This window comes from Amphiura filiformis, chromosome 8, assembly GCF_039555335.1.
Source record: "Amphiura filiformis chromosome 8, Afil_fr2py, whole genome shotgun sequence".
NCBI lineage: Eukaryota > Metazoa > Echinodermata > Ophiuroidea > Amphilepidida > Amphiuridae > Amphiura > Amphiura filiformis.
Window position 1 is genome coordinate 12872364 of NC_092635.1, and position 24844 is coordinate 12897207.

At 39.1% G+C, this 24844-nt stretch overlaps 1 protein-coding gene across 2 annotated transcripts; it reads left to right on the forward strand.

Annotated features, from left to right (window-relative positions):
• Positions 1–2453: 2453 nt before the first annotated feature.
• On the forward strand, positions 2454–20377 carry LOC140158213 (alpha-N-acetylgalactosamine-specific lectin-like). 2 transcript variants are annotated; one of them, XM_072181336.1, is made up of 4 exons: positions 2454–2699; positions 4713–4761; positions 19134–19234; positions 19517–20377. In XM_072181336.1, exons 1-4 carry the CDS (start codon positions 2688–2690, stop codon positions 19652–19654), a joined length of 300 nt encoding a protein of 99 aa, XP_072037437.1. In that variant the 5' UTR covers positions 2454–2687; the 3' UTR covers positions 19655–20377. The 2 variants fall into 2 exon arrangements, 1 of the variants encoding a protein (XP_072037437.1); XR_011859727.1 differs by lacking the exons at positions 2454–2699; positions 4713–4761 and adding an exon at positions 7348–7497.
• The last annotated feature ends 4467 nt before the right edge of the window (positions 20378–24844 follow it).

Sequence of the window (24844 nt, forward strand, 5' to 3'; positions counted from 1 at the left end):
TTGCGTTGGACAATCGATTACTATAATGGTTTTAGTACTGCATATCTCGGTTTAATCTTCACTAAGCGGGCTTATGGCTGGAAAGGTCACGATGAATTTGCCGTGGACATAAGTGCACTATGTTACTCATTTCGGCAACAAATGGATGGTTAATTCTGCATAATAAGTGCAAGTGACTTTGGGGTATATGCATGGTCACTTAACAGTTAGCATGGTTAGTTAGACGCAAGTGACCATGTACATATCCCCAAACATGATGCAGTCATGTCTACAGTAGAATTCATCTCGACCTTTGCAGGACTTAACCCCATTAAAAGCTATTAAACCAAGATAACACTCATTGAAACAGCTCAACTGATTAAATCGGATCTTCTCTGGCTGTGCACATGTGACTGTTTTCATGTGCGATATCGCAATAAAGTTTGCGTATTATAGCTTCAGTTGGGTAACCGATTATAAAGGAAACGAAAGGAAACAATGGTATGTGTACTTTTGTTCACGAAATGAGACAAAGACCTGCGTTTTGTTAACCAGCATTCTTCAAAATGAGCAACATAATGATTGTTGACTTATCACGGTTAAAAATAATTTCTTCATATTTTTGGTGTTATCTGTCGTTTACATATCCTTCCTAAAACACAAAAGTACGACCCTCTCCAAACATCTAAATTAGCTAAAAATTTAGGACATGTTACAAAACTTTATTTTCTAGAACCTATTTAGAATAATTTAAATGTAGCTTTTACCGTTTGTTTGTGGCATCCTTCAGAAGTGAGCGGTCCGATACCAATATTTTCGGTCAAATCTCCATTCAATTAACACGGGGAGTTGGCTAGCTATGCCTTGCCCTCACTCATATTTTACAAAAGTACGACCATTTCTGAACATCTAACCTAGCTGTAATTTTAGGTCATGTTAGAGAAATATATTTGCTAGAAGTTTTGGAGAATAAATAAAATATTGGCTGGTTATTTTTCACACAGTGATGTTAACTAGTCAAGTGCCCATTCTTCCAACACACATCATTTGTAAAGGTCACGCGTCAATGGTGAGAGCACTGTGTATTGTGTATAGGAAAACGGACAGTAACTGCAGTATGAGTCACTTACATTATGGCAGAATTAACCGTCCATTTGTTGTCGAATGAGTAACAACTAACATGTAATTGTGGACATAGCTATATAGTTCTTGCTCTAAAGCCCTCGACTTGTAGAATGAACTTTTGCAAAACATCAAAGTATTATTTTTCAATAATATATTGATTTAGATAATGAAAATCGTTTTTGTTTTTTTGATTTTTATATAGTCTACCCTTAAGTTCATACTGCAGTTACTGTCCGTTTTCCTATACACAATACACAGTGCTCTCACCATTGTCGCGTGACCTCTACAAATGATGTATGTTGGGAGAATGGACACTTGCCTAGTTAACATCACTGTGTGAAAAATAACCAGCCAATATTTTATTTATTCTCCAAAACTTCTAGCAAATATATTTCTCTAACATGACCTAAAATTACAGCTAGGTTAGATGTTCAGAAATGGTCGCACTTTTGTAAAATATGAGTGAGGGCAAGGCATAGCTAGCCAACTCCCCGTGTTAATTGAATGGAGATTTGACCGAAAATATTGTTATCGGACCGCTCCATTTAAAAAGCTACATTTAAATTATTCTAAATAGGTTCTAGAAAATAAAGTTTTGTAACATGTCCTAAATTTTTAGATAATTTAGATGTTTGGAGAGGGTCGCACTTTTGTGTTTTAGGAAGGATATGTAAACGACAGATAACACCAAAAATATGAAGAAATTATTTCCAAACCGTGTTAAGTCAACAATCATTATGTTGCTCATTTTGAAGAATGCTGGTTAACAAAAAGCAGGTCTTTGTCTCATTTCGTGAACAAAAGTACACATACCATTGTTTCCTTTCGTTTCCTTTATAATCGGTTACCCAACTGAAGCTATAATACGCAAACTTTATTGCGATATCGCACATGAAAACAGTCACATGTGCACAGCCAGAGAAGATCCGATTTAATCAGTTGAGCTGTTTCAATGAGTGTTATTTTGGTTCAATAGCTTTTAATGGGGTTAAGTCCTGCAAAGGTCGAGATGAATTCTACTGTAGACATGACTGCATCATGTAACCATCAAAACTAAAAACAGATAAAATATTTAAGACCTATTGCAAGACATCTCTTCTCAATTGAGGCCAGTTTCCCACCCCGACGTACTACATAATAATTAAAAGCAATTATGCTGATCAAATAATGGGACTGAGGCTTCGTTGCAAATCAAATAATTAATATACACGATTCTGTGTACCCAAACTATGGAAGGTACTATCTGTGCAAACATTATCAGTAGCTTCATCAGTAGCCTACTGCTTGTAGAACATAATTATTGAAATCATATAAAAGCAAACACTGACACAGATAGGAAAACCCATTCCAAGAGCGATATATTACTAGATCATAACGCCACAGGGTAAACATTCAACTTGAACACATTATTTCCATATTTTGGGGGGTATTTTCATCGTTGAAGAGAGTGACATCATTTGGACATCAAGGTGGAGAATCAACATCCGTAGACACTAATGGTGTAGATACGACATTTAAAGCAATTATGGTGAGATACAGCGAATAACGTCATATTAGTGCTTGGTCCAACCCTAACGGTTATCATGTTTGTAAAGGTAAGTCGTCTCCTGCTGCCCAGCAAACACAAAACGTTTTCGACATCATTCGCAAAAGGTTAGAAAAGGTTGTCAGAAAACGTTTAAATGTCTGGTTATATAAAACGTTTGCCCAGCAAAAACAAAATGTTTTACAGAAAACGTTTAAATGGCGGGTTATATAAAGGGTATAAAAACGTTTTAATAACATTCCAAAAACATTTTTGAAGACTTGATACGAAACATTTTAAACAGAATAATATTTTGGGGTTGAAAAAATATTTTCCGATATTTTGCAATAACGTTTTAAAAACGTTTTCACGACCTTTATATAACCCGACATTTAAATGTTATTAAAACGTTTTGAAAAAACATTTTAAAAACATTTTTGTGTTTGCTGGGTGCAAATATTTTAACATAATGTTATTTAAATGTTGACAAAATATTTGACATAAAATGTTTGCAAAAATAGTTTACAATAACATTTTAAAAACATATTGTTATAGTGTGTTTTCATACAAAACGTTTTTTAAAACGTTTTGTAAAGGTCATGAAAACGTTTTAAAAAACGTTTTCATGACCTTTATATAACCCGTCATTTTGATGTTATTAAAACGTTTTTACCTAAACCAAAAGCCAAAATATAAAATGTTTTTAGAACGTTTTTGTGTTTGCTGGGATTACTTCCTTTCAATAAAACAATATGATTTGCAAATAGTATTTTTTAAACAATTAGCTACTACAATTGTATTTTTCTCTTTAAATAAATTTACCAGGGTCTTTCACACAGAAATATTACCTCCATATCAGGAATCTTGATTACTCAGCTCTTCTTAGATGATGCTATAACAGCAACACTGTCTATAGATCACATTGATGAGTGAGCTAAACTTCATGTATATGTCGAACCACAGATATTGGAAATGGTCGAACCGGGATGTCGAATATGAGTTGGTACACTAGTATTACCATGCGCGTATTTTGGGGGGCTTTGGAGGCGCCAGCCCCCCCGGGGTAAAAGCAGGGGGCGGCCAAAATGAAGGGGCGGCGGAAGAAGAAGGGGCGGCAAAAACAGGGGCGGCAAAAACGAAGGGGGCGGATCAAAAAGAATTAGTAAATAAAAAAGGGCGGAAAATTGTGATAAAGCATAAAAATGGTACTATACATCAAAATATGCTGCTTTTAGGGCGCTAGCGCCTGAAACCTTTTTTTTTTTTGCTCTTCACTTTTTCAATCGACAGACAAAAAAATTCGCGCAACATTTTCGGGGTGTTGGGGTCGGGGCGGCAAACTTGAATTTTCTTCAGCCCCCCCCCCCCTCCCCCGGGGTTGGGGCGGCCACGGTACGCCACTGATTACACCAGAGTGATCAAGGTTCCTGATGAGAATTGGAATATTTCTGAGTGAGTAGCGGTTCTACAGAAAAAGAGCCCTCTCTACTTTATTTTATATAAATTTACATGCCCGGGGGGGGGGGCACTTCAATTTGAAATGGATATAGGTGTAGGGCTGGCGCTTTCGCACTAAGGGGCATTCGGTGAGAGCAACATGTAAAAAATATGGGGTCATTGGGTGAGAGCATGATTTTTGGCATTCGGTGAGAGCAAAATGTAAAAAATATGGGGTCATTGGGTGAGAACATGACCTTTTTTTTAAATGGAATCTTTGGGTGAGAACCAAAACAGCGCAACAAAAACCTCGAAAATCGAATTTCTAGTTCTAAATGGCTTCAAATTTCTTTATTTTCTTAAAAATAAGTAACAAAATCAGTGATAAATGAAAGTTGCTGTTCAAATTGAACTTGTAAGGGTCTTTCGGTGACAGACCAAATGGAAAAATAGGGGGTCTTCGGGTGACAGAGCGCGGAGCGAGCATGTGTTCGTAAAAAATATGGGGTCTTTGGGTGACAGCGATGCTGAAAAAGGAGTCTTAACAGCCCTACATACGCGTCACCTCCAAAGTTGGAGTGCCCCCCGGGTTTACATGATTAATTTTTACTTGTAACACTTTTAATTCCCTTTGTTTTGGTAACAGACGAGAGGGATATTTCTGATCTTAATTTTCACATTGTGGTCATTGATAAGTAAGTATTCATTCCTTTTTTATTATTTGAAATAATATGATAGGTATACGTGGCTATATCGCTCAAAATTACTTTTTGTCACAATTACGTGGCGTACAACTTACACACTGGGAAGGTTTATGTGCGAGTCCCAGGGTGCGATCCATAATAAATAGACTGAAAAAAATTTATTTTTATGAGTAGAAAAAGACATGTATTCAGACTATAGTAAGGCACGACGCAGAGCTGGGCACGACGTTAACGTCATAGATGTAACGTTACCATAACGTCATCACAACGTTATTAGGTTCAACAAACCTTATAAAGCAACAACAAATGCTATAATTCGAGATATCAAATTTCATTTCATGAAGTCGGCTTCCGTTTACTCCCACCCTTTCAGTATAGATGGTCAATACAAACACTCTTAACTGCAATCGGAGGTCCCTGGTTCAACCATAAATCCCACCCACTGATTTCTCTTCCAAACTCTTATGTTTCCAGCACGTCTAACGTCTCTGCTTACCCGAAGAAGTCAAATCAGTCCACTTCTATTGATGAGTTGCCTTTTGGTAATAAGGTTTTGGCTCCAGTTTTGGCGTAGGCCTATAGATCCAATCGAAAACTAGAGCGGTTACCGCACCATAGCTGAACCATGCGCTTCCACTGTCTCACGTTTCGGATATTTTATTCTACACCTCCCGGGTCACAATTTTGTTTTCGAGATATTTAATGTAGAAAAGACTCAAAATATGAATAATGACCCGGATCTATAAACATAAAAGGAATATCGACCCAGGTCTTATGAGGAATACCACCCTTGGTGGAGAAATTATTTTTATTATATTCTTTACTTTTTTCTCTTTCATTTGACTCTACTCCGGGGTCATACCTTCTTGGCATTTCGAGATATGAAAAGGACCCAAAATAAGAATATTGACCCGGGCCTTATGCGGAGTGTCACCCCGGTGAGGAAATTATTTTTATTGTGTTTCTTACTTTTTTCGCGTTCATTTGACACTACTCAGGTGATCATACCTTCTTGGCATTTCGAGATATGAAAAGGACTCAAAATATGAATATTGACCCGGGTCTTATGATGAGTGTCGCCCCCGGGTGGAGAAATATTTTTATTATATTTTTTACTTTGTTCTCTTTCATTTGACACCACTCGGGGGGAGGGTCATACCTTTTTGGCATTTCGAGATATAAAAAGGACCGATATGAATATTGACACGGTCTTATAATGAGTGTTTCCCCAGATGGGGAAATATTTTTGTTATATTCCTTACATGTACGTTTTCTCTTTCGTGTGACACCACTCGCGGGACCATACCTTCGTGGCATTTCGAGATATGCTCATTTCAGACCAAAAGGTTACTCAGTAAGTAAGTTAGTAAGCAAGTAACACACACTAATATAGGCTGATATACCATTTCATGGTTCAGCAAAAAGAATAACATTGAAATCGCGAAATACATCTTTAATACAATGGGAAGCATACATAGAATGTTATTATGTATATTGTTACATACATGCAGACATACATTGGTGTATTATTAACTATAGCTGAACCATGTGGCTTAAGCTATTGACCCAGGTTTTATGAGAAGTGTTACCCCCGGCGGGAAAGTTACTAAGTAAGTTAGTAAGCAAAAAGACTAACATTGAAATCGCGAAATGCATCTTTAATAAGAATCAATGGGAAGCATACATAGAATGGTATAATGTATATTGTTACGGGCATACAAGACAATAATTCTATTTGCCCGGGAGGGGCACTGGTATATCATGCCTGTCCAACAACAACAAAAAGGACCCAAAATATGAATATTGACCCAGGTCTCATGAGGAGAGTTACCACCGGTTGGAAAATTATTTTTATTCGTTACTTTATTCTCTTTGATTTGACACCGCTCAGGGGGTCATAATGAGAACAAAGTAAAGAATATAATAAAAATAATTTCCCCACCGGGGTAAGACTACTCATAAGACCTGGGTCAATATTCATATTTTGGGTCATTTTTCTGTTGTTGGACAGGCATTTTTTCCCTTTGGGTGGTGCCAACGTACTGGAATCTCTGGATATTTTACCAATGACATTATATCCCATGGGCAGTAATGTACTCGAAAAGAAGGAATCGTTTTGTCCTGAAGGTGATATGTGCTTTTGATACACTATTTTTCATATTGGCAGATTTGATGTCTTATCATATAGGTCTAGACCTGCCCATCACACCTTTCATCATGCTCATCCAAGGGCAGGTCCAGGTGGGGCCTGGGGCATGCCCCCAAAAGACGAAAAAAAACTGACGAATATTAGGTGATTTTGATATTCTACTCCAGGTCTCCCCCAGAATTGAAAAAGAACCACGTAAATTTAGGTCTTTAAAATTAGGTCTTCATTTTGCAAAAGTTTCTTACTTCTGAAGTATCAATGACTAATAATTTTCATTGTGTCCCCCCCCCCCACTTTCAAAAATGGATTTACGCCCCTGCCTAAGCCTATGGACTTTCATTAGTGTTGAGATAAATAGGAAAACCAACTAGACCTATGTCATAACTAATTTGATACATTTTTATATTATTGTATAGAAGGCTCCGGATGTTTACCGGGCTGGGAAGAGTTCAATACTGCATGTTTCTTTCTAAACCACACAGCAAAAGTTAAGTATGAACAAGCAACTTGGGACTGTAACGCCAGAGATGCTTCATTGGCCATTATCAATAACGAGGAGGAAAATACATTCCTTGCAGGTACGTACATGGGGTGTCTATCAGTGGCCAGTTATTCGCCCCCAAAGGGAGGGAATAATTTTACCCCTTTGGGGAAGAATTTTGTGTTTTGAAAAAAAAAGCGGAAAAGAAAACAGAAATCAAAACAGGTTTCAAGGAAGATTTTTTTTTTAAAGAGAACTAATTTGGGCAAAAAGTATATAACTGAAGCATGAAATAGATGGTTACTGGCTGGCAGTGACTACAGGGTAGGTGAATTCATCAAGTGTCATTTGGGGAAGAATTATAATGGATATACAGCATTAGCATAGGCCTACATGTAGCAGTCCATTGCCTTTTACCTATTCCCATCCCAAAAAATAGTTTGAGGGAAACCAGGGAATGCTTTAGCCCAAAACAAAACAGGGAAGAGTTGGGTCAGTAATGCTTCCCTGTCTGGGCAATGGTGACTAGTGGTCATACTAGCGAGGTATCATAGCGATGTTTTTTACATTGTTGTGGGACCTGAGAGCACATCAGACATATCAAATTGCATTTTGCATACAAGGAATGTCCTTCTGATATCAATTTGAATATCTTCAATATGAAAGGTCACAATTTTCAATTGATGGACGGCTTTTCATCCCAGTTACATACACGTTAAGTACATGTCATTAGATTTATAAAGTTTGCTTTGTCTTTGAGGACTGTTAAATATCAAAAATATTAAAAAATATCAAATTTTAATAATTTGCCATAAAATTTGTATTATATCGCGAATTTCGAAAAATCAAAATTATTTGATATCAGAAGGACATTCCTCGTATTCAGAATACAATTCGATATGTCTGATGTGCTCTCAGGTCCTACAAAAAATACTGTGCAAACATTGCTATCTGATTCCTTTTCAGGAATCAGATAACAACAAAAGGGTTTAAAACCCCTTTTGTTGTAAAAACTTGATGAATAAAAGTACTACGTTTTCAAAGACCTTTTCCTGACCTGAAGGAAACCTTTTGATTTTCTAACCATGCATCATGTTTTTGAGACTTTTCTCTTTTTGAGACCTTTTTGAACCATTTGGCCTCACATATTACATTGCAAACTATTAATTTTGATCAAAACAAAAGGTACATTGAGATATTCTGAATACTAGTAGCAATAAATCTCATTTATTAAAAAACAAAAATAGTATAATATGTATTCCAAGTAAAACAGCATTGTCTGAAGGAAATCTTGTGATTTTTTTTAACCATCCATCGTGTTTTTGAGAACTAGTAGCGATCAATATTATTTAGTACCGGTATAATAAATTAATATGCATTCCAAGTAAAACAGAATTTTCTGAAGGAAACCTTTCATTTTTCTAACCATGTACTCAAAAATATCTTTTCCTTTGGTGTCTTTTATTTTACCACATTTTACGGTAAATTACAATATTTTACTGAAAATTACCCGGTAAAATACCAGAGGTATATTTTACTCACCGATTTAGAACACTGCCTATGGGAGGTAACAAGAAAAATGAGGAAAAGTACATGTAGATAGCAACCAGCATATTAAAAATGTTCCCTTTCGGGTCAAATTGTGTGGGATTCCAGTTGGGGAAGAATCTGGGGAAGGATGTGACACACCGCAGTAGGGTGAGGGAATAATTTAGATTTTCTGGAAGAATAGACACCCCTGCAGGGACAGTGGCCCACTATATGGGAGATGGAAACTTGTGGAGGCAAATTTTGAATCCCCAATTTTTCCCCCTTCCTATAGACTGGCCCCCAGTCTCGGTTCGGTTCCATCTCTGGATAATGTAACAATAAATAATTACATAATGCCCTATGAAAAAAATATGAAAAGTCCTGTAACCCCCCCCCCCCCTTATTTTCTTTAATGCCAAAAACCCATTCCTCTTCATCCACAAATCGGCGCCACTAATTACACCCACCACAGTCAACCATGCAGCAATATAGAAATATACTCGTATTATAAGTGAACGCGAAAGTCCATTGAGCGCTGATTCCGAGACTGGTCCAACCTGTTAGAGATCTCCCTCTAAATATTCGTTCAACGAAGCACGTTGTTTCCGATGTCACTTACGAAAGCCCCGCCCCAGTTTCAATTCAAATATGGTAGCACAAAGCTATGCCGCGGGATGTGACGCAAGATCGGATGGGACACTTGTCAACAACTGAGAGGTATTGAGCTCAAGTGGCACGCGTCTGATAGACCCATGGTACGCGCAATAATAAAAGGCAACCACTCGACTCGGACTTGTTTGCACATTATTTAGCTAGGAAGCCTTTTCAAATATTCCCGCGCTGCCAAGCTGCGTTGATTGGTCGGATACAATATCGTTGTTTTAGTCGCTTACACAAACGTTAATGTAGTGAAAACATGGATGTGGTATATAGAAAGATTGCGTGACTCCAAATCCGTAAAAGTGAACTCCCAGCATTTTGTGGGAACTGAAGGCAAATTGCTTACAGACTGGGAGGGTCCATGTATTGGGTTGATTTTTAATGCTATGTAATCTACATTACCAGTCGTTCTCCATGGACCCGAGGGAGGGTCTACCCTTCCTATTGCCCTTTGATCCCCCATCCCATTTTGCACATAAAGAAATTCCTGGTGCGATGACTGAATTCAATTCATTGAAATGACTTTAATCGTGTCAGCACACACGACGAGTAAAAGTGTCCATTATTACCGTTACGCATCTTGGCATAATTTAAAGTGATCTGTTTGACCTCAAATTGAATACTGAGAAACAACCAGGCAGGCTCTAGATCAGGGCGCAGATGCGAGCAGCAAATACACATCTTGAGGAGGATCATGGAAGGCTTCAAGAAGTACCAACCTCCCTTGACAGGAACCTTTGTAGACTTCAAAAAATCCATCGACTCCATCAACAAGTCCGTCAAGTTTCCAGTGTTGTGGCATTATAGAATACCAAATTCATGGTAGATGGAGGTATCTCCGAGCCGCCTTTCCAAGTAACCATGGTAACAACTGGAGTGCTTCAGGGTGAGGTGTTGGCACCATTCCTATCCTGTTCATTGTCCTGGTACACTACCTTCTGAAGAAATCCACTTATAGAATTAACGCTGGAATTGTTTCCTACCCACGTCGCGTCGGTCAAGGAGGTATCCTGTTGGGATGCTGAATGGCCGAGATTTCGCGGATGATATATTGCCCTGTTGGGATCTTCCACAGCCCGGGCCCAGTCGCAGCTTACTAGGACTGTAGCAGCAGATCTAGTCTTGTCATCAGCACACTTAAGACAGAATATACGACTGCAAACTGTAACGCTCAGCCAGCGTTTGAAGTCTATGGTAGTACCATCAACCATATCACAAACTTCAAGTACTTGGGTTCCAAGATGGGCTCTACTGTTGGAGACCTAAAAAGCACTATCCTGATGGGCAGCATTCTATAGAAACTGGAACGCCTTTATAAAAAAAACCACCATCCCTGCCAATCGAAACAAAATCAAGCTGTTTGAGACAACCTGTGTTACAATCTTTCTGGACGGATGCGAGTTATGGCATGGGTACTCACTAAAGGACATGGAAAACAAGATCAATGCCTTAGCAACATCTTGCAAATATCGGATTCCAAATGACACAATCTACAATCTGTGGAGAAGGAGATAGTTCCAAATAATATTAAAATCCTAGGAGTAACAGATTTGTGGTGGTTTGGGCAAGGGAGGTTCACCACAGACATGACAGATGATGGAAGTATGTTCATATATTCTGGAAAAGATAGTGGAAGGAAATGAGGAGGTGTGGGTTTCATAATAGAAAGAACAACAGCCAAGGGTGTTTTGGGTTAGAATCAAAATATAAATGAGATAAATCATACAAGTTTATGCACAAACATCAGATGCATCCGAGAGTGAGATGACAGACTTCTATGAGATGGTACAAGGAGTTATATATAAAATACCTAGAAGAGACTTACTCGTCGTACTGGGGGACTGGAATGCTAAGATTAGAAAATTGAAGGCGAAAACTGGGTGTATTATGCCAACATGGACTTGGGATCAGAAATGAACGTGGAGACAGACTGGTGGAATTTTGTGAAGCTAATAACCTAGACATTGGGAACAAGTTTTGTTTTTCAGCATTCACGGAGACTATGCACTTGGATGAGCACAGGAGATAGAACAAGAAACCAGATCGATTACATCATGGTCAGGAAGAGGTGAAGAAGATCACTTCAAAATGTCAGGACACGACCAGGCGCTGACTGACTGTGGTAGTGACCATCAGCTACTTGTAAGTGAAACTAAGACTGAAAGCTAAGAGATACAATGCACCACCTACCGGGTAAGATGTTGACAACATCCCCACTCAATACTCAGTAGAGGTGAAGAACAAGTTTGACGAGTTACTGAAAGTTAATGAAGAGGAGCAGACCCCAAATTAATTGTAGGAAGACATGAAAGAAGCGAAACAGCCCATGAAGACGAAGAGGTGGATAAATTGTATGAAGAGATAGCCGAACTACTGAAAACATCAAAGACACATTACAACATGGTAATAGGAGACTTCAACGCCAAAGTAGGATTATATAGAACAAGATGGAGAAGAAGACGTAATGGAAAAATTTGGCTTAGGAACAAGAAACGATAGAGGCGACAAGGTCATCGAATTTGCAATCAGTAATAAACTCAAAATCATGAACACATTCTTCAAAGAAAATCACATCTAGAAGATGGACATGGAGAAGTCAAAATGGTAAAACCAAAAATGAGATAGACTTCATCCTAACAAACAAACCTAATATCATCAAGGTACTGAATAAAGTGAACACATGGAAAGACCACAGAATGCTTCTGTGCAAATTGAAGATAGATACCAGACTTGAGAGGCAGAAACTGTTAAGATCAAAGCACAGGAAAGCAGACCTTGAAAACCTAACAATTAAGAAGGAGGAATTCCAAATAGAGCTTAAAAACCGGTTTCAGGCACTTCAGGAGGAAGAGGACACAGACCTGGACATTTGGAATGACCAGCTTGTTGATATCATCCAAGAAAGTGCACTGAAAGTAGTAGGCAAGGCAAGGAAAGAAAAAAGAAAACAAAAATATCAGACAGCACCAAACAACTCTTGGAGAAAAGAATAAACATGAAGAGAGATGGAATAGGAATCCAAATTATATAATACACTGAGACATGTAAAACAATCCGAAAGAAGATGAGGGACAACATTCGGAAGTATGACACAAAGGAAACAAAAGAAAATAACAGGAGCCAAAAGAAAACCAACAAGAAGTTATCTGATGGCAAACAGAAGATAATAACCCTGTTAAACAAAAACGGACAGGAAATAAGGGATCAAGACTTAATACTACAACGAATAGAAAAGTTCTATGAGCAGCTCTACCATAGTAACAAGAAGGTTGGAGAGTTGCAACAAGAAACAAATGAAGAGATGCCTGAAGTCACAAGTTGGGAAGTGAATCATGCACTTAATAGTGTGAAAAGAGGGAAGGCACCAGGAACAGACAACGTGATAGTTGATACAATCGTGGAAGGAGGAGACTCCATCACAGGAGAAATTGCCAAGCTTTTCACAGCTTTTATAAGGCAGAAAGCAACGATGGAAAGAGGCAAATATGGTCATTCTCTTCAAGAAAGGAGACAAACTAGACCTCAAAAAATACAGACCCGTCAAATGTGTACACGCTTTTCACAAGATTGCTAACCAACAGATTGGAAATCACTCTCAACCAAGCCAAAGAGCAAGCAGGCTTCAGAAGTGGTTTTTCCACCATGGACCATATACACACCATCAATCAAATGAAGGAAAAATGTCACGAGCATAATCAACCTCTCTGCATGGCCTTTATAGACTATGAAAAGGCATTTGACTCGTTGAAACCCAGTCTGTATTGGATGCTTTACATCAACAAGGAGTAGAAAGCAAATACATAAATCTACTGAGAGAGATATACACAAACTGCATAACTACAGTAACTCTTCACAAAGAAAGTGCAAAGATCAACTTTAAAAAGGAGTGAGACAGGGAGATACAATCTCGCCAAAGTTGTTTACAGCATGTCTGGAAAGCATATTTAAATCACGTCAGTGGGACGAAAAGTGTGTTAATATCAATGGAGAGATGTTCAACCATCTCAGATTTGCGGTTGACATAATCATCATCACAGAAAGCCTGGAATAAATTGAAATCATGCTCAGGGAGCTCGCTGAAGCTAGTAGGGGAACGTGGCCTCAAGATGAACATGCAGAAGACAAAAATAATAACAGGACCCCCCCACCCACCGTTCAGCAAAGAATAGTCACTGTCAATGGATGCAACATAGAAGAAGTCAATGAATATAATACCCGGGACAGCAGTTCAGTCTGAAGGCAAAAGGACAAGAGCAGGAAATAAAGAGAAGAATCAAGCTTGGATGGAGGCAATATGGAAACCTTATGCGCCTGTCACACTACACCGAATAGGTCTTCCGTACAAGAAACGGATGGTATTTTAGTAAATCCGTTGTTGTTCGTCAATGATCGTTTTATGTTCTTTGTATGTCCTGCTATCATCCGCCAAATGCGTTTCGTGTTAGGTGATGTTCGTTAAGTCCGTCGGCAAGTTTTGTGCATGCACAAAACTTGAAACGGAGTGTACCGAATACACATGTTCGGTATTTATCCGATGTGTGTTCGTATGGTGCTGCATATTGCCGGAGTTTGTTCGCTCTCCTTTCGTTCATGTTCGTTCTTTGTTCGTTGCACTCGGCCCGTGTTCGTTGCAAATACGTTCCTGTGAGGCCTTCACCACCGGATAGCATATTTTTGCATTCGGTGATGTACGTTGACCAAGACCGTGTTAGTGTCACACTACACCGGATCGGTCTTCCGTATAAGAAACGGATGGCATTTTAGCAAATCCGTTAGTGTTCGTCAATGTTCGTTTTATGTTCTTCATATGTCCTGCTATTATCCGCCAAATGCGTTTCGTGTTAGGTGATGTTTGTTTAGTCCGTCGACAATACGTTTCAAGTTTTGTGCATGCACAAAACTTGAAACGGAGTGTGCCGAATACACATGTTCGGAAGTTGTCCGATGTGTGTTCGTACTGTTCTGTATATACACCCTGGGTTTGTTCGTTATTCTTTCGTTTATATACCTCAGGTGTTTGCAAGGTTTCGCAGGCGCTTGTGCCGGATGTAGGCCTATGGCGAACATGTGCATCGATCATGGGGGGGGGGGACTTTCTGAAGGGTGTGTGACGCAATATCATATTTCCCCCAGTACTTTAGTGACTGACAAGTAGAAAAAGGGGGAAAGGGAGAAAAAGAAAAGAAAGTGAGAAAAATTGAAGAGAGAAGAGAAGAGAAAAGTTAAATAACAAGTAGGCCTAATTTAGTAGGCCTATGCATGTAAGTAGTATTGAGGGAGGGGCACTTTCTGAAGGGTAGAGGACGCAATATCAAATTCCTACCAGTTTTAGTGATTGACAAGAAAGAAAAAAGAAGAGAAAACATGGAAAAGGTTAAATTGTACGTTATTGAGTAGGCCCAGGATAGTATATAGCGGCCTAAGTATAGGCCTGTGATTATTATAGGCAATGCTTAAATGTGGTTCCTTGGCCCAAAAGCCTGTGAAAATTACTGCCGGTCCGTCGATATGTAGGGCACGTGACATGTTGTCACCAAAATCAGTATTTAAGACGGACTTAGGTCTATTACTGACTTTAACATATCAATCCATGCATGCTTTACCTGAAATTACGAGTCTGAAGTTTTATATTTAAGTGTCAGTGGATCAGTGTAACATTTTATATTTTGCAAATTCAGTTCGGGCCTTCTTTGTTTTTTGTTTAAGGCAATAATAGTGTAAAAATGATGCACCAAAAACAATTTTCCAACTTTTCCATTTTTAAAACTAAATTTGTACACAAAAGGCCTAGGCCTAATAATGTAAATAGGCCCTACAGTCCCCATGCAAATGGCTTCAATTGGACCTTCATTTTGAAAAATGGACAAGTCTTCCTTTTTGCTTCTGCTATGGACATCCACGTGCAATTGTTTATATTATACAATAATGGTGAAAACTTTTCAATGGCTTCAATTAGGCTTTCGTTTCACCAATTTGCGGCTGTTTCAAACTAAAATAGTACCCAATAATAGTGCTAAAATTTATCCAAAAAATCACAAATGGCTTCAATTGAGCCTTCATTGTCCAAAGGTTTCTCACCTCTATTGCCCCCGGACGCTGGTTGCCCTGATATATCAGATTTGTAGCCCTTTTGTACTTATTAGCCAATATTTTACCATTTTCGTCAAAGTTTTCCCCCTTAAAGGTTGTCTTTCCCCACTTTGTTCACCCTCTGAAAAAGTGCTTGCTACGTCACTGCCTCTAAGGGGTCAAAAACCCTCTCAAACACCCTCTCCTCCCCCACTTTTCTGATAGGGTGGACGTCCCTGTTGGTGCCACGTGCCACGGATTCGCCGGTCATTTGTCGGACGTTGAGCGATTGAATATAAAACGCCTGCAGGATTATTAGCGGCCACAACGCATAGAGAGACGAACGGGAATCGAACCCCCAAATCCAGACATTTGTCGGACGTTGACCCCAAATCCGGTCATTTGTCGGCCGTTGAACGATCGGATATAAGACGCCTGCAGGATTATTAGCGGCCACAACGCATAGAGAGACGAACGGGAATCGGACCCAAAATCCCACCGAATCTTCTGCCGGACTTGTGATTTTTCCACCGATTAAAATATTTTGGTATTCGGTGATGTACGTTGATCCAGTCCGTCGTAGTGTGACAGACCTATCAGCAATATCATGAGAAGAGATAGGCCTATACCAATTTGCCTGAAAAGGAAAGTGTTCAACCCAACTATTACTTATGGGGCTGAGACATGGACGATTACTGCATAAATGGAAAAGAAGCTACAAGTGGCACAGCACAACATGGAACGAAACATGTTAGGGATCACCTACAAAGACAGGAAGACAAACAAATGGGTTAGAGAACAAACAAAGACTCAAGACATCTTGGAAACAACTAAACACAGGAAATGGAATTGGGCAGGGCATATCAGTAGAAGAACCGACAACAGATGGACTACAGCAATTAATGAATGGAAACCAATGGTGGGAAACAGAAACCGGGGAAGACAGTGCAAGAGATGGATAGATGAGATAGACCAATACTGGGAAACAGTAAATTGGTTCAGCAAGGCAAGAGATAGAGCTACCTGGCGGAGACATGCTGAGGCTTTCATCCAACAGTGGACCGACAATGGATGATGATGATGATGGAGGCAGATGGAGGAAAGGAAGATTGGACACACTTAAAGAAAGAGGTCTCCAAAAGTGTTAAGGAGGACAAAAGAAACTACATCGAAAGGAAGTGTGTGGAAATGGAAAGATGTAAGGGTGACTCAAAAATAGCTTTTGGTATCGCCAAAGAACTTACTAAGAAGTGGACTCCCAGGATGGATGTTTAATGATGGGAAAGGTAACACTCTTACCAAAAGTGAAGACATCAAGAGGCGATGGGTTCAGCATAGTTCCCAGTTGTTTGAGGCACAAGATGACAAGGTGTATACAGTGTGAAACGAGTGAGGAAGAACCTCCACCATTGAGATCTGAAGTTGAGCTTGCTATGGAACAAATGAAAAAAAAAAGATAAGTCACCTGCCATTGATAATGTAGCTTCTGAAACTTCCACTTTACATGTGCTTCATAGATTACAGTAAAGCTTTTGACTGTGTTTGCCATCCTTAGATGTGGGAAAATATGAAAACGATGGATTTCCCAAGTCATCTCGTGGACCTGATCAGTCGCTTATATGAAGACCAAGAATCGGTAGTCAGAACAAGTGGTGGGGACACAGATTGGTTCAAGATTGGAAGAGGCTTAGGCTTAATACAAGGCTGTGTGTTATCATCAAACCTATTAACATCTACTCTGTAGTCTAGACATTATCAATCCAAGAGAACGCCAAATATGGATCAGGAGTATTACATAATAATACCCTGCTATGACAATAGCTGCACTAGGTTAATCGTATAATCTCCTTATGTGGTTAGCATGGCTGGGCCAGGAAATCCACAAGGTCAGCCAATGTATGTACATGTATTCGGTACATGTGCCATATCTTTACAATGGGTGATACATTTCTGGTTTGTTTTATTTCAAAACGCAACATTCGATATTCTAAAGCTTGGTCCAAATCCAAGAGAAGAACCAACTCTAGTAGTTTATGTGGTTTCAAATTATATCAGACGTTGCCTTTTTGATAGAAATGGTGTTTGTTGATGTGCACAGTTTCCCATTAGATCATAACATGCTGTTGTACATCCAAGGTCAAAGGTCTTTTAATCCATATTTGGCGTTGTTCTGGGACTGATTATTTATGAGAACAGCTGTGGAAGGGTTTGAAGGTGGAGTGAGGTTTGGCGGTACAAGGACCCGGGTACAAGGATTACTAACCTGAGGTACCTCAGGTACGCGGATGATACCATTCTTATTTGTAGGGTTGATTGATCTTTTGAACAGGGTTGCCAAAACCCGCGCATCAAAGAGGCGAGCGAAAAAAAGCCTTCTCCTGAACACAAAGAAGACAAAAATAATGGTTGTAGACGGATCGAGGAAAAATGATGAGTTTGTGATAGATGGACAGCAGATTGAGGAGGTGAAGCAATTTGAATACCTGGGTTCAATGATTAACAACATCGGTGACAGCACAACTGAAAGACTGGCTGTTGCAAGGACAACTGTGCAAGGCATGTCAAGCATATGGAAAAGCCGAGTCTTGGGCTATGACCAAGAATGACAGGAAAAGGGTTGATGCTTTTGAGATGTGGTGTTACAGGAGGCTTCTGCAAGTGATATGGGAAGACAGCATAATGGAGAGAAAAGTACTTTAGTCATATTGTCAGGAAACATGGAGGTGTAGAAAAACAAATTTTGCAAGGGGCTATGGAAGGCAGACGAGGAAAGAGACGTCCACCTACATCTTGGACTAATGACGTGAAGCTGGTTTCTAATCAAGGAATGCAAGGGCAACGCACTTGGCATCAGATCGAGTGAGATGGCGCACTCTTGTGAAGACCACAGCAGCCACCTGACACAGAAAGAGAGAAAAGAAATTTAATATGAAAATAAAGATTTTTGTCTTCAGATGTTGGTAAAATTTTAGGGTAATTTTAGCCTCCGGGAAAAAAAGTAAGCATTACTTTTAACTATATATATATTGTTGGCATCAGGGATGTGAGAGTAGATGAAAAGTTAAGGCAACAGATCACCTCAAAACTCTAAACCTTACAAAAAAATTCTTTGAGTGCAGCCTATGCAGGCAATCGTGCCACTTCTCTGGGGTATTCCAATGGAATATGTAATTGTTGGGTGGTGTCTAATAATAATTATTTAAATCAGTCAATCAATCCATCTATCAATTTTGATTTAAGTTTTTGATGATTTTACAGATTTTCTGATTTGGTGAATCAAAACTTACAGGATTGATAATGTTAGGATTTTACAGGCCTAGGGTTAAAAAAATATATTACTTTATTGCTAAATGGCATTCGGTAAGTATTATTTCACAATTGCAAACACTTGTTTAACCACATATTTTTTTGATAGTATATTTTTAATTTTCAGTCATAAAAATGATTTCCAATTTGTTCTCATTTTGTTGTCAGGACTACTCCAAAATGACGTAACTATTGACTACCATGGTTATTTCATTGGGCTCACGGATATTGCAAAGGAATCGGAATTTGTTTGGACTGACGGCACAAAGGTAACATATAATTTCGGTGGTGGTGATGGTGGTGGTGGTTGTGGTGGTGATGATGATGGTATGATGATGACGATGACCAATGATGATGATGATAATGGTGATGATGATGAATACTGATGACAATGATAATGATGGTGACGATGATGATGATGGTGTTATTGTTAACGATGATGATGATGATGATGATGATGATGACGATGACGATGATGATGATGATGATGATGATGACGATATGATGATGATGACGACGACGATTTATGGTGTCTTTTCTTTTGATCTCAGCTTAACTATACAAGTTGGGCACCAAACTCTCCCAATGACCACAACGATCAAGACTGTGTTTGTCTTATGTCTTCGAGTGGCAAATGGAACGACTGCTCATGTGATGTCAGATATGCTTTTATTTGTCGCAAATTGTAAGGAATGAAGATCAACTGACCAGAAGAGTGTTTCAATAACACAAAATTACGAACAAATGCACACCACAAAATCGGCAGAGTGAAACACTATCGTAAATGCAGTAGAATACAATAGCTGCCATTTGTAAAACACCTATTGTTTGCAGCACAATCCCCTCATCATGCTCATTATATAAAGTGTTGATGTTCTGTATACTTTCCTGATGGCCACTAAGCTAACCCAAGATATCACCTTTCCATGTAGTTGGGTGCGTTTTTCTAGTGTTATTGGTTAAAAGTAAGTACATTTATTGAAATGTTGCAAATGGCAGCTATCGCATTCTACTGCACTTACGATAGTGTAGCACTCTACCGACGAAATATTTCAATACAATGTCGTCAAATATTTCACGTCACTGGCAAGAAGACGTTTATTTCAATTTATTTACGACATTATAAGATTGACACAACTACTAGTGGAAGTATAAATAATTACATTTATATTTGCGATCATGTCTAATAACATCATAGTTTGGCCCTGTCACCATATTATGCAATAAATTCTTTAATACTTTAAAAAACATTATGTTGCCATTTTTGCAGCAATTTGTCAAATATGATTTTGAATGTTAAAACACTTTATACCCTTAACCCGACATTTAAACATTTTCTGTAAAAACGTTTTGTGTTTGCTTTGTTGGCGAACCCTTAAGAACCCTGTAATTATGGAAACCTTGGGCCTTGGCCTCATTACTGCTAAATAGTTGGTCTAAAATATAAAAGTATACATAATACCCCTGGGTCCATGCGAGAGCTGGAGCGGAAGATTGGACCAAATGGACGGACTTAATAAGGTGACATCCCGCTATCTCTAAGGTTCGCTATCTCTAAGGTTCGCTATCTCTAAGGTTCGCTATCACTAACGTGTAAAGTCTATGGAGATCAGAATCCCGCTATCTCTAATAGAGAAAAGGGTTCGCTATACCTAAAAAAAAGGTCTGCTACTTCTAAGGTTCGATATCACTAATTTAGAATAACGTTCGCTAGTTCTAAGGTTCGATATCACTAATTCGCTATCACTAATTTAAAATAAGGTTCGCTATCACTAATTTTGAATACGGTCCGCTATCACTAATTTATTGAAGGTTCGCTATCTCTAAGGTTCGTTATCACTAATTGAAATAAAGGTCCGCTATACCTAAGGTTCGCTATCACTAATTTTGTTTAGGGTTCGCTATCCCTAATTAACTAAGGTTCGCTATCTCTAAGGTTCGCTCGCTATCACTAATTTTGATTAGGGTGCGCTATACCGAAGGCGGGACCGAAGGTTCGTTATCACTAATCTTAAATAAGGTCCACTATCTCTAATTTTAAATAAGGTCCGCTATCTCTAATTTTAAAAAAAAGTCCGCTATCTCTAATTTTAAAAAAGTCCGCTATCTCTAATTTTAAAAAAGGTCCGCTATCTCTAATTTTAAATAAGGTCCGATATCTCTAATTTCAAATAAGGTCCGCTATCTATACCTTATTTAAAATTAGAGATAGCGAACCTTGTTTAAAATTAGAGATAGCGAACCTTATTTAAAATTAGAGATAGCGAACCTTATTATAAATTAGAGATAACGAACCTTGTTTGAAATTAGATATAGCGAACCTTATTTGAAATTAGTGATAGCGAACCTTAGAGATAGCGAACCTTAGAGATAGCGAACCTTAGAGATAGCGGACCTTATTTGAAATTAGAGATAGCGAACCTTAGGGATACCGAACCTTTTTCAAAATTAGTGATATCGAACCTTAGGTATAGTGGACCTTTTTCGTAATTAGTGATAACGAACCTTAGGGATAGCGAACCTTAGAGATAGCGGTCCTTAGAGATAGCGAACCGTAACCCTTAATAACGGCAACAACCTCCGGGACAGAATAGACGGAGGAGTAGTTCTGTAACTTATGCAAGACATCATTAGTGTTACCTGTTCAATATGTGGCAAAACAGGCTTCAAGAACGTTAAGCTCCATCAAGCGAAATCAAGATGTGGAACAAGCTCATCGCAGCCATGCCCTCGCACCGAAGGCAGACGTAAGTCGAGTCAGCCGACATACCCACCACAAGAGGCAAGGAGCTAGGATAAACCCCACAGTGCTTCTACGTCGACGGGTAAGAGCTTCCACCATAAACGAAAGACCAAAGTAGAAGCCCACCAAGCATGCAGAAGCCTAGCAGTTAAGGAATATATAAATCTACCGAAACCATCTGACAACATCTGGAAAGCCTTTGATGAAACACTATACGAAGAACTACCCACAGAAATAGGGGGTAGTGCTGATGAGCAACTAATCTACTTAGATAACCATGTCTACAAAAGACTTGTAGACTATGTTGGTGTTAAACCGGTCACATCTAAAAAAACAGCATGCCTCAAGACAACAAAGAAAACTCAGACATCTGAAAAGGAAGCTAAACACCAATACAAAATAGCCCTCAAAGACGGGGACAAGACAAAAGCTGCAAATCTCAAGAAGGACTTTCTCAAGCTGGTCAGGTTACACAACAAGGTCAGAAAGTTGGAGCTAAAACTTCAAGAGAAGAAATCAACAAGCAAAGCACAACAACAATTCCGACAAAACCCCTTACCAATATGCGAAACGATTGCTTAATGACAAGCAACACAGAACTCCATCCTTCAGCAAAATAGCTGCTGAGAAATACTTCAAAGATGGCAACAGCGACAAAAGGCGAGAATACAAATACCATCCTATGAAGGGCATGAAAAGACCACCAAAACCAACAACACAATTCAAGACCAAACCACCAAGCCTGTCAGAGTTCAACGCCTATCTCCAAAAGCGTAGCAATGCCAGTGCTCCTGGAACCAACCGTATTCCCTACCTTGTATGGAAGAAATGTCCAAGAATAACTGGACTGCTTCATGAAGTTGTCTGTGACATCTGGAGAAGCACATCAATAGCCACTACATGGAGAATAATTATTGTAATAATCATTGTAATAATTATTACAAATTATTGTTAATACATGATTTCGTTCATATTCTTGCAATTTACTTTAATTATTTCTTATTAATATATTTAACGAATTATTGTACTCAATGTTAATATTGTATGATGTTTATGTTATTGATTGATAAATAAACTTGAACTTGAACTTGAAGAATAGGTGAAACCATCCAAGGAAGAGAATACCAATGATCCATCATGCTTCAGACCTATCACTCTGAAGAATTCCAGTGGCAACCTTGGAATGGGTATTCTTGCTCAAAGGACAATCGAGTACCTGACAGAGAACAAATACATTGACAATGCTGTTCAGAAAGGTTTTATGGAGAAGATATCAGGATGTGTGGAACACACAGAGGCACTCACTGAAATGCTCCAAGATGCCAAAAGGAACGGCAAGCCAATTTGTTACAACCTGGCCATAGATTTGCAAAATGTATATGGCATTATACCACACAATCTTATAAAGTTTGCCTTGGAATGGTACCATGTACCAGAACACATTAGAAAGATCATCTTCAATTATTGCGATGAGCTTTTCATCAGAGTGAAAACTGAAGATTGGACCACAGACTGGATTAAATGTTGTACTGGTGTCTTCCAAGGATGGCCATTATCTTGCATTTTATTCCTAGCAGTCTTCAATCTGTGTCTGGATCTTCTCGACCAATCCAGCCATCTTGGATACCGCATGAGTAGCTCAGACCTTACATCGTCAGCCAAGGCATATGCAGATGATCTGACCCTTGTAGCTAGAAGCCCAGAAAGTTGCCAGCATGAGTAGCTCAGACCTTACATCGTCAGCCAAGGCATATGCAGATGATCTGACCCTTGTAGCTAGAAGCCCAGAAAGTTGCCAGCAATTTATTAACATTGTCAACAACTTCCTCAACTGGACAATAACTATGAAGGCCAAACCATCCAAATGCAGATCTCATGCGATGAAGAAAGTAATTCCAAACGCAGAACAGAAGTTGAATGGCCACAAGACCCAATACGTATAGCTTACAATCCTCAGCTACAAATAGACGGACAGATGATCACCTACATTCACAACCAGCCCATGCGATATAGGAAAGCTCATCTATGAAGATCTAAAGGATGATGGCATCAGACAAATGATTAATCAGAAACTGTCAGCCATCAGAGAAACTACTGATAAAAGTCAACTGAATGGAATCATGAAAATGTGGATATACAATCATGTGATTATCCCCAAAATGACATGGGAGTTCAGTATATATATATACAATCTCCCAAAAACCTATATACATCGAGAACCTGGAGGCAACCTGTACGAAGTACTTGAAGAGGTGGGCCGGCGTTAGCAGGTGCACCACCAATAGTGCATTGTACAGAAGTAAAGTAAAACATGGCATACATGCAGCTGAAAAAACTCACCACCGCTGTCAAATGCATGCAGGTAATCAAATACCATGTGAACAAATACTCCAGAGATGGAAAGACCCAAACACTATATAGAGATTGTTTGGAAAATAAGAAACTGAACCAAGAAGAGGCGGAATGGAGTTAAAGAGCTCGAACAGAGAGAGCGCCACCTCATCTTAAATGAGATGAGCCGAGGTCAAACTGACCGGGCAGGACTGGGTTTCAAGCAGAGAAAGCCCAAAAGCTTATTAAGGACATGAGCCAGAAAGAGCACAGAAAATGCCTCACTATAAATTTGGTGAACGAGATGAATGAAGAAAATATGCTGGTCTACCTCTACGGATGTGCTAAACAAACTGAAATGGGACTTCGCCATGTCTGGACACCAGAGCTCCTGTCTTTCCATATCAATGCCATCCATGACCAACTTCCTTATAATCTGAAACTGTGGGGGAAACCAATCTTGGACTGCTAACTCTGCAGCTACCGTAACTGTACTCTGCTCCACATCAAGAATTGTTGCAGCTACTCGCTTGAGAATGGAAGGTACAACTGTCGCCATGACCAAACACTAAGAACAATAGCATCAGGCCTGGCACCATATATTGATGAGTCTAACAACAGCAAAACAACAGAGTATATTCCAGACTTCATCCCTACCATTGCTTTCCGTACACAGCCGATGGCACAATATGCAGGAACCCAGCTCTACGCACTCCAAAGACAGAAGTAAAAAACATCCTAAAGAAGGCTAGAGACTGATTTTTCCAATTTTGTCATCTTCCAAGAGAGAACTACACCAGGAGTG

Excerpts from the sequence above, each read along its gene's own strand:
- LOC140158213 (XM_072181336.1), top strand. Across the intron at positions 4,762-19,133 it reads CACATTGTGGTCATTGATAA|GACTACTCCAAAATGACGTA; the intron begins GTAAGTATTCAT and ends TTTTGTTGTCAG. Across the intron at positions 19,235-19,516 it reads TTTGGACTGACGGCACAAAG|CTTAACTATACAAGTTGGGC; the intron begins GTAACATATAAT and ends TTTTGATCTCAG.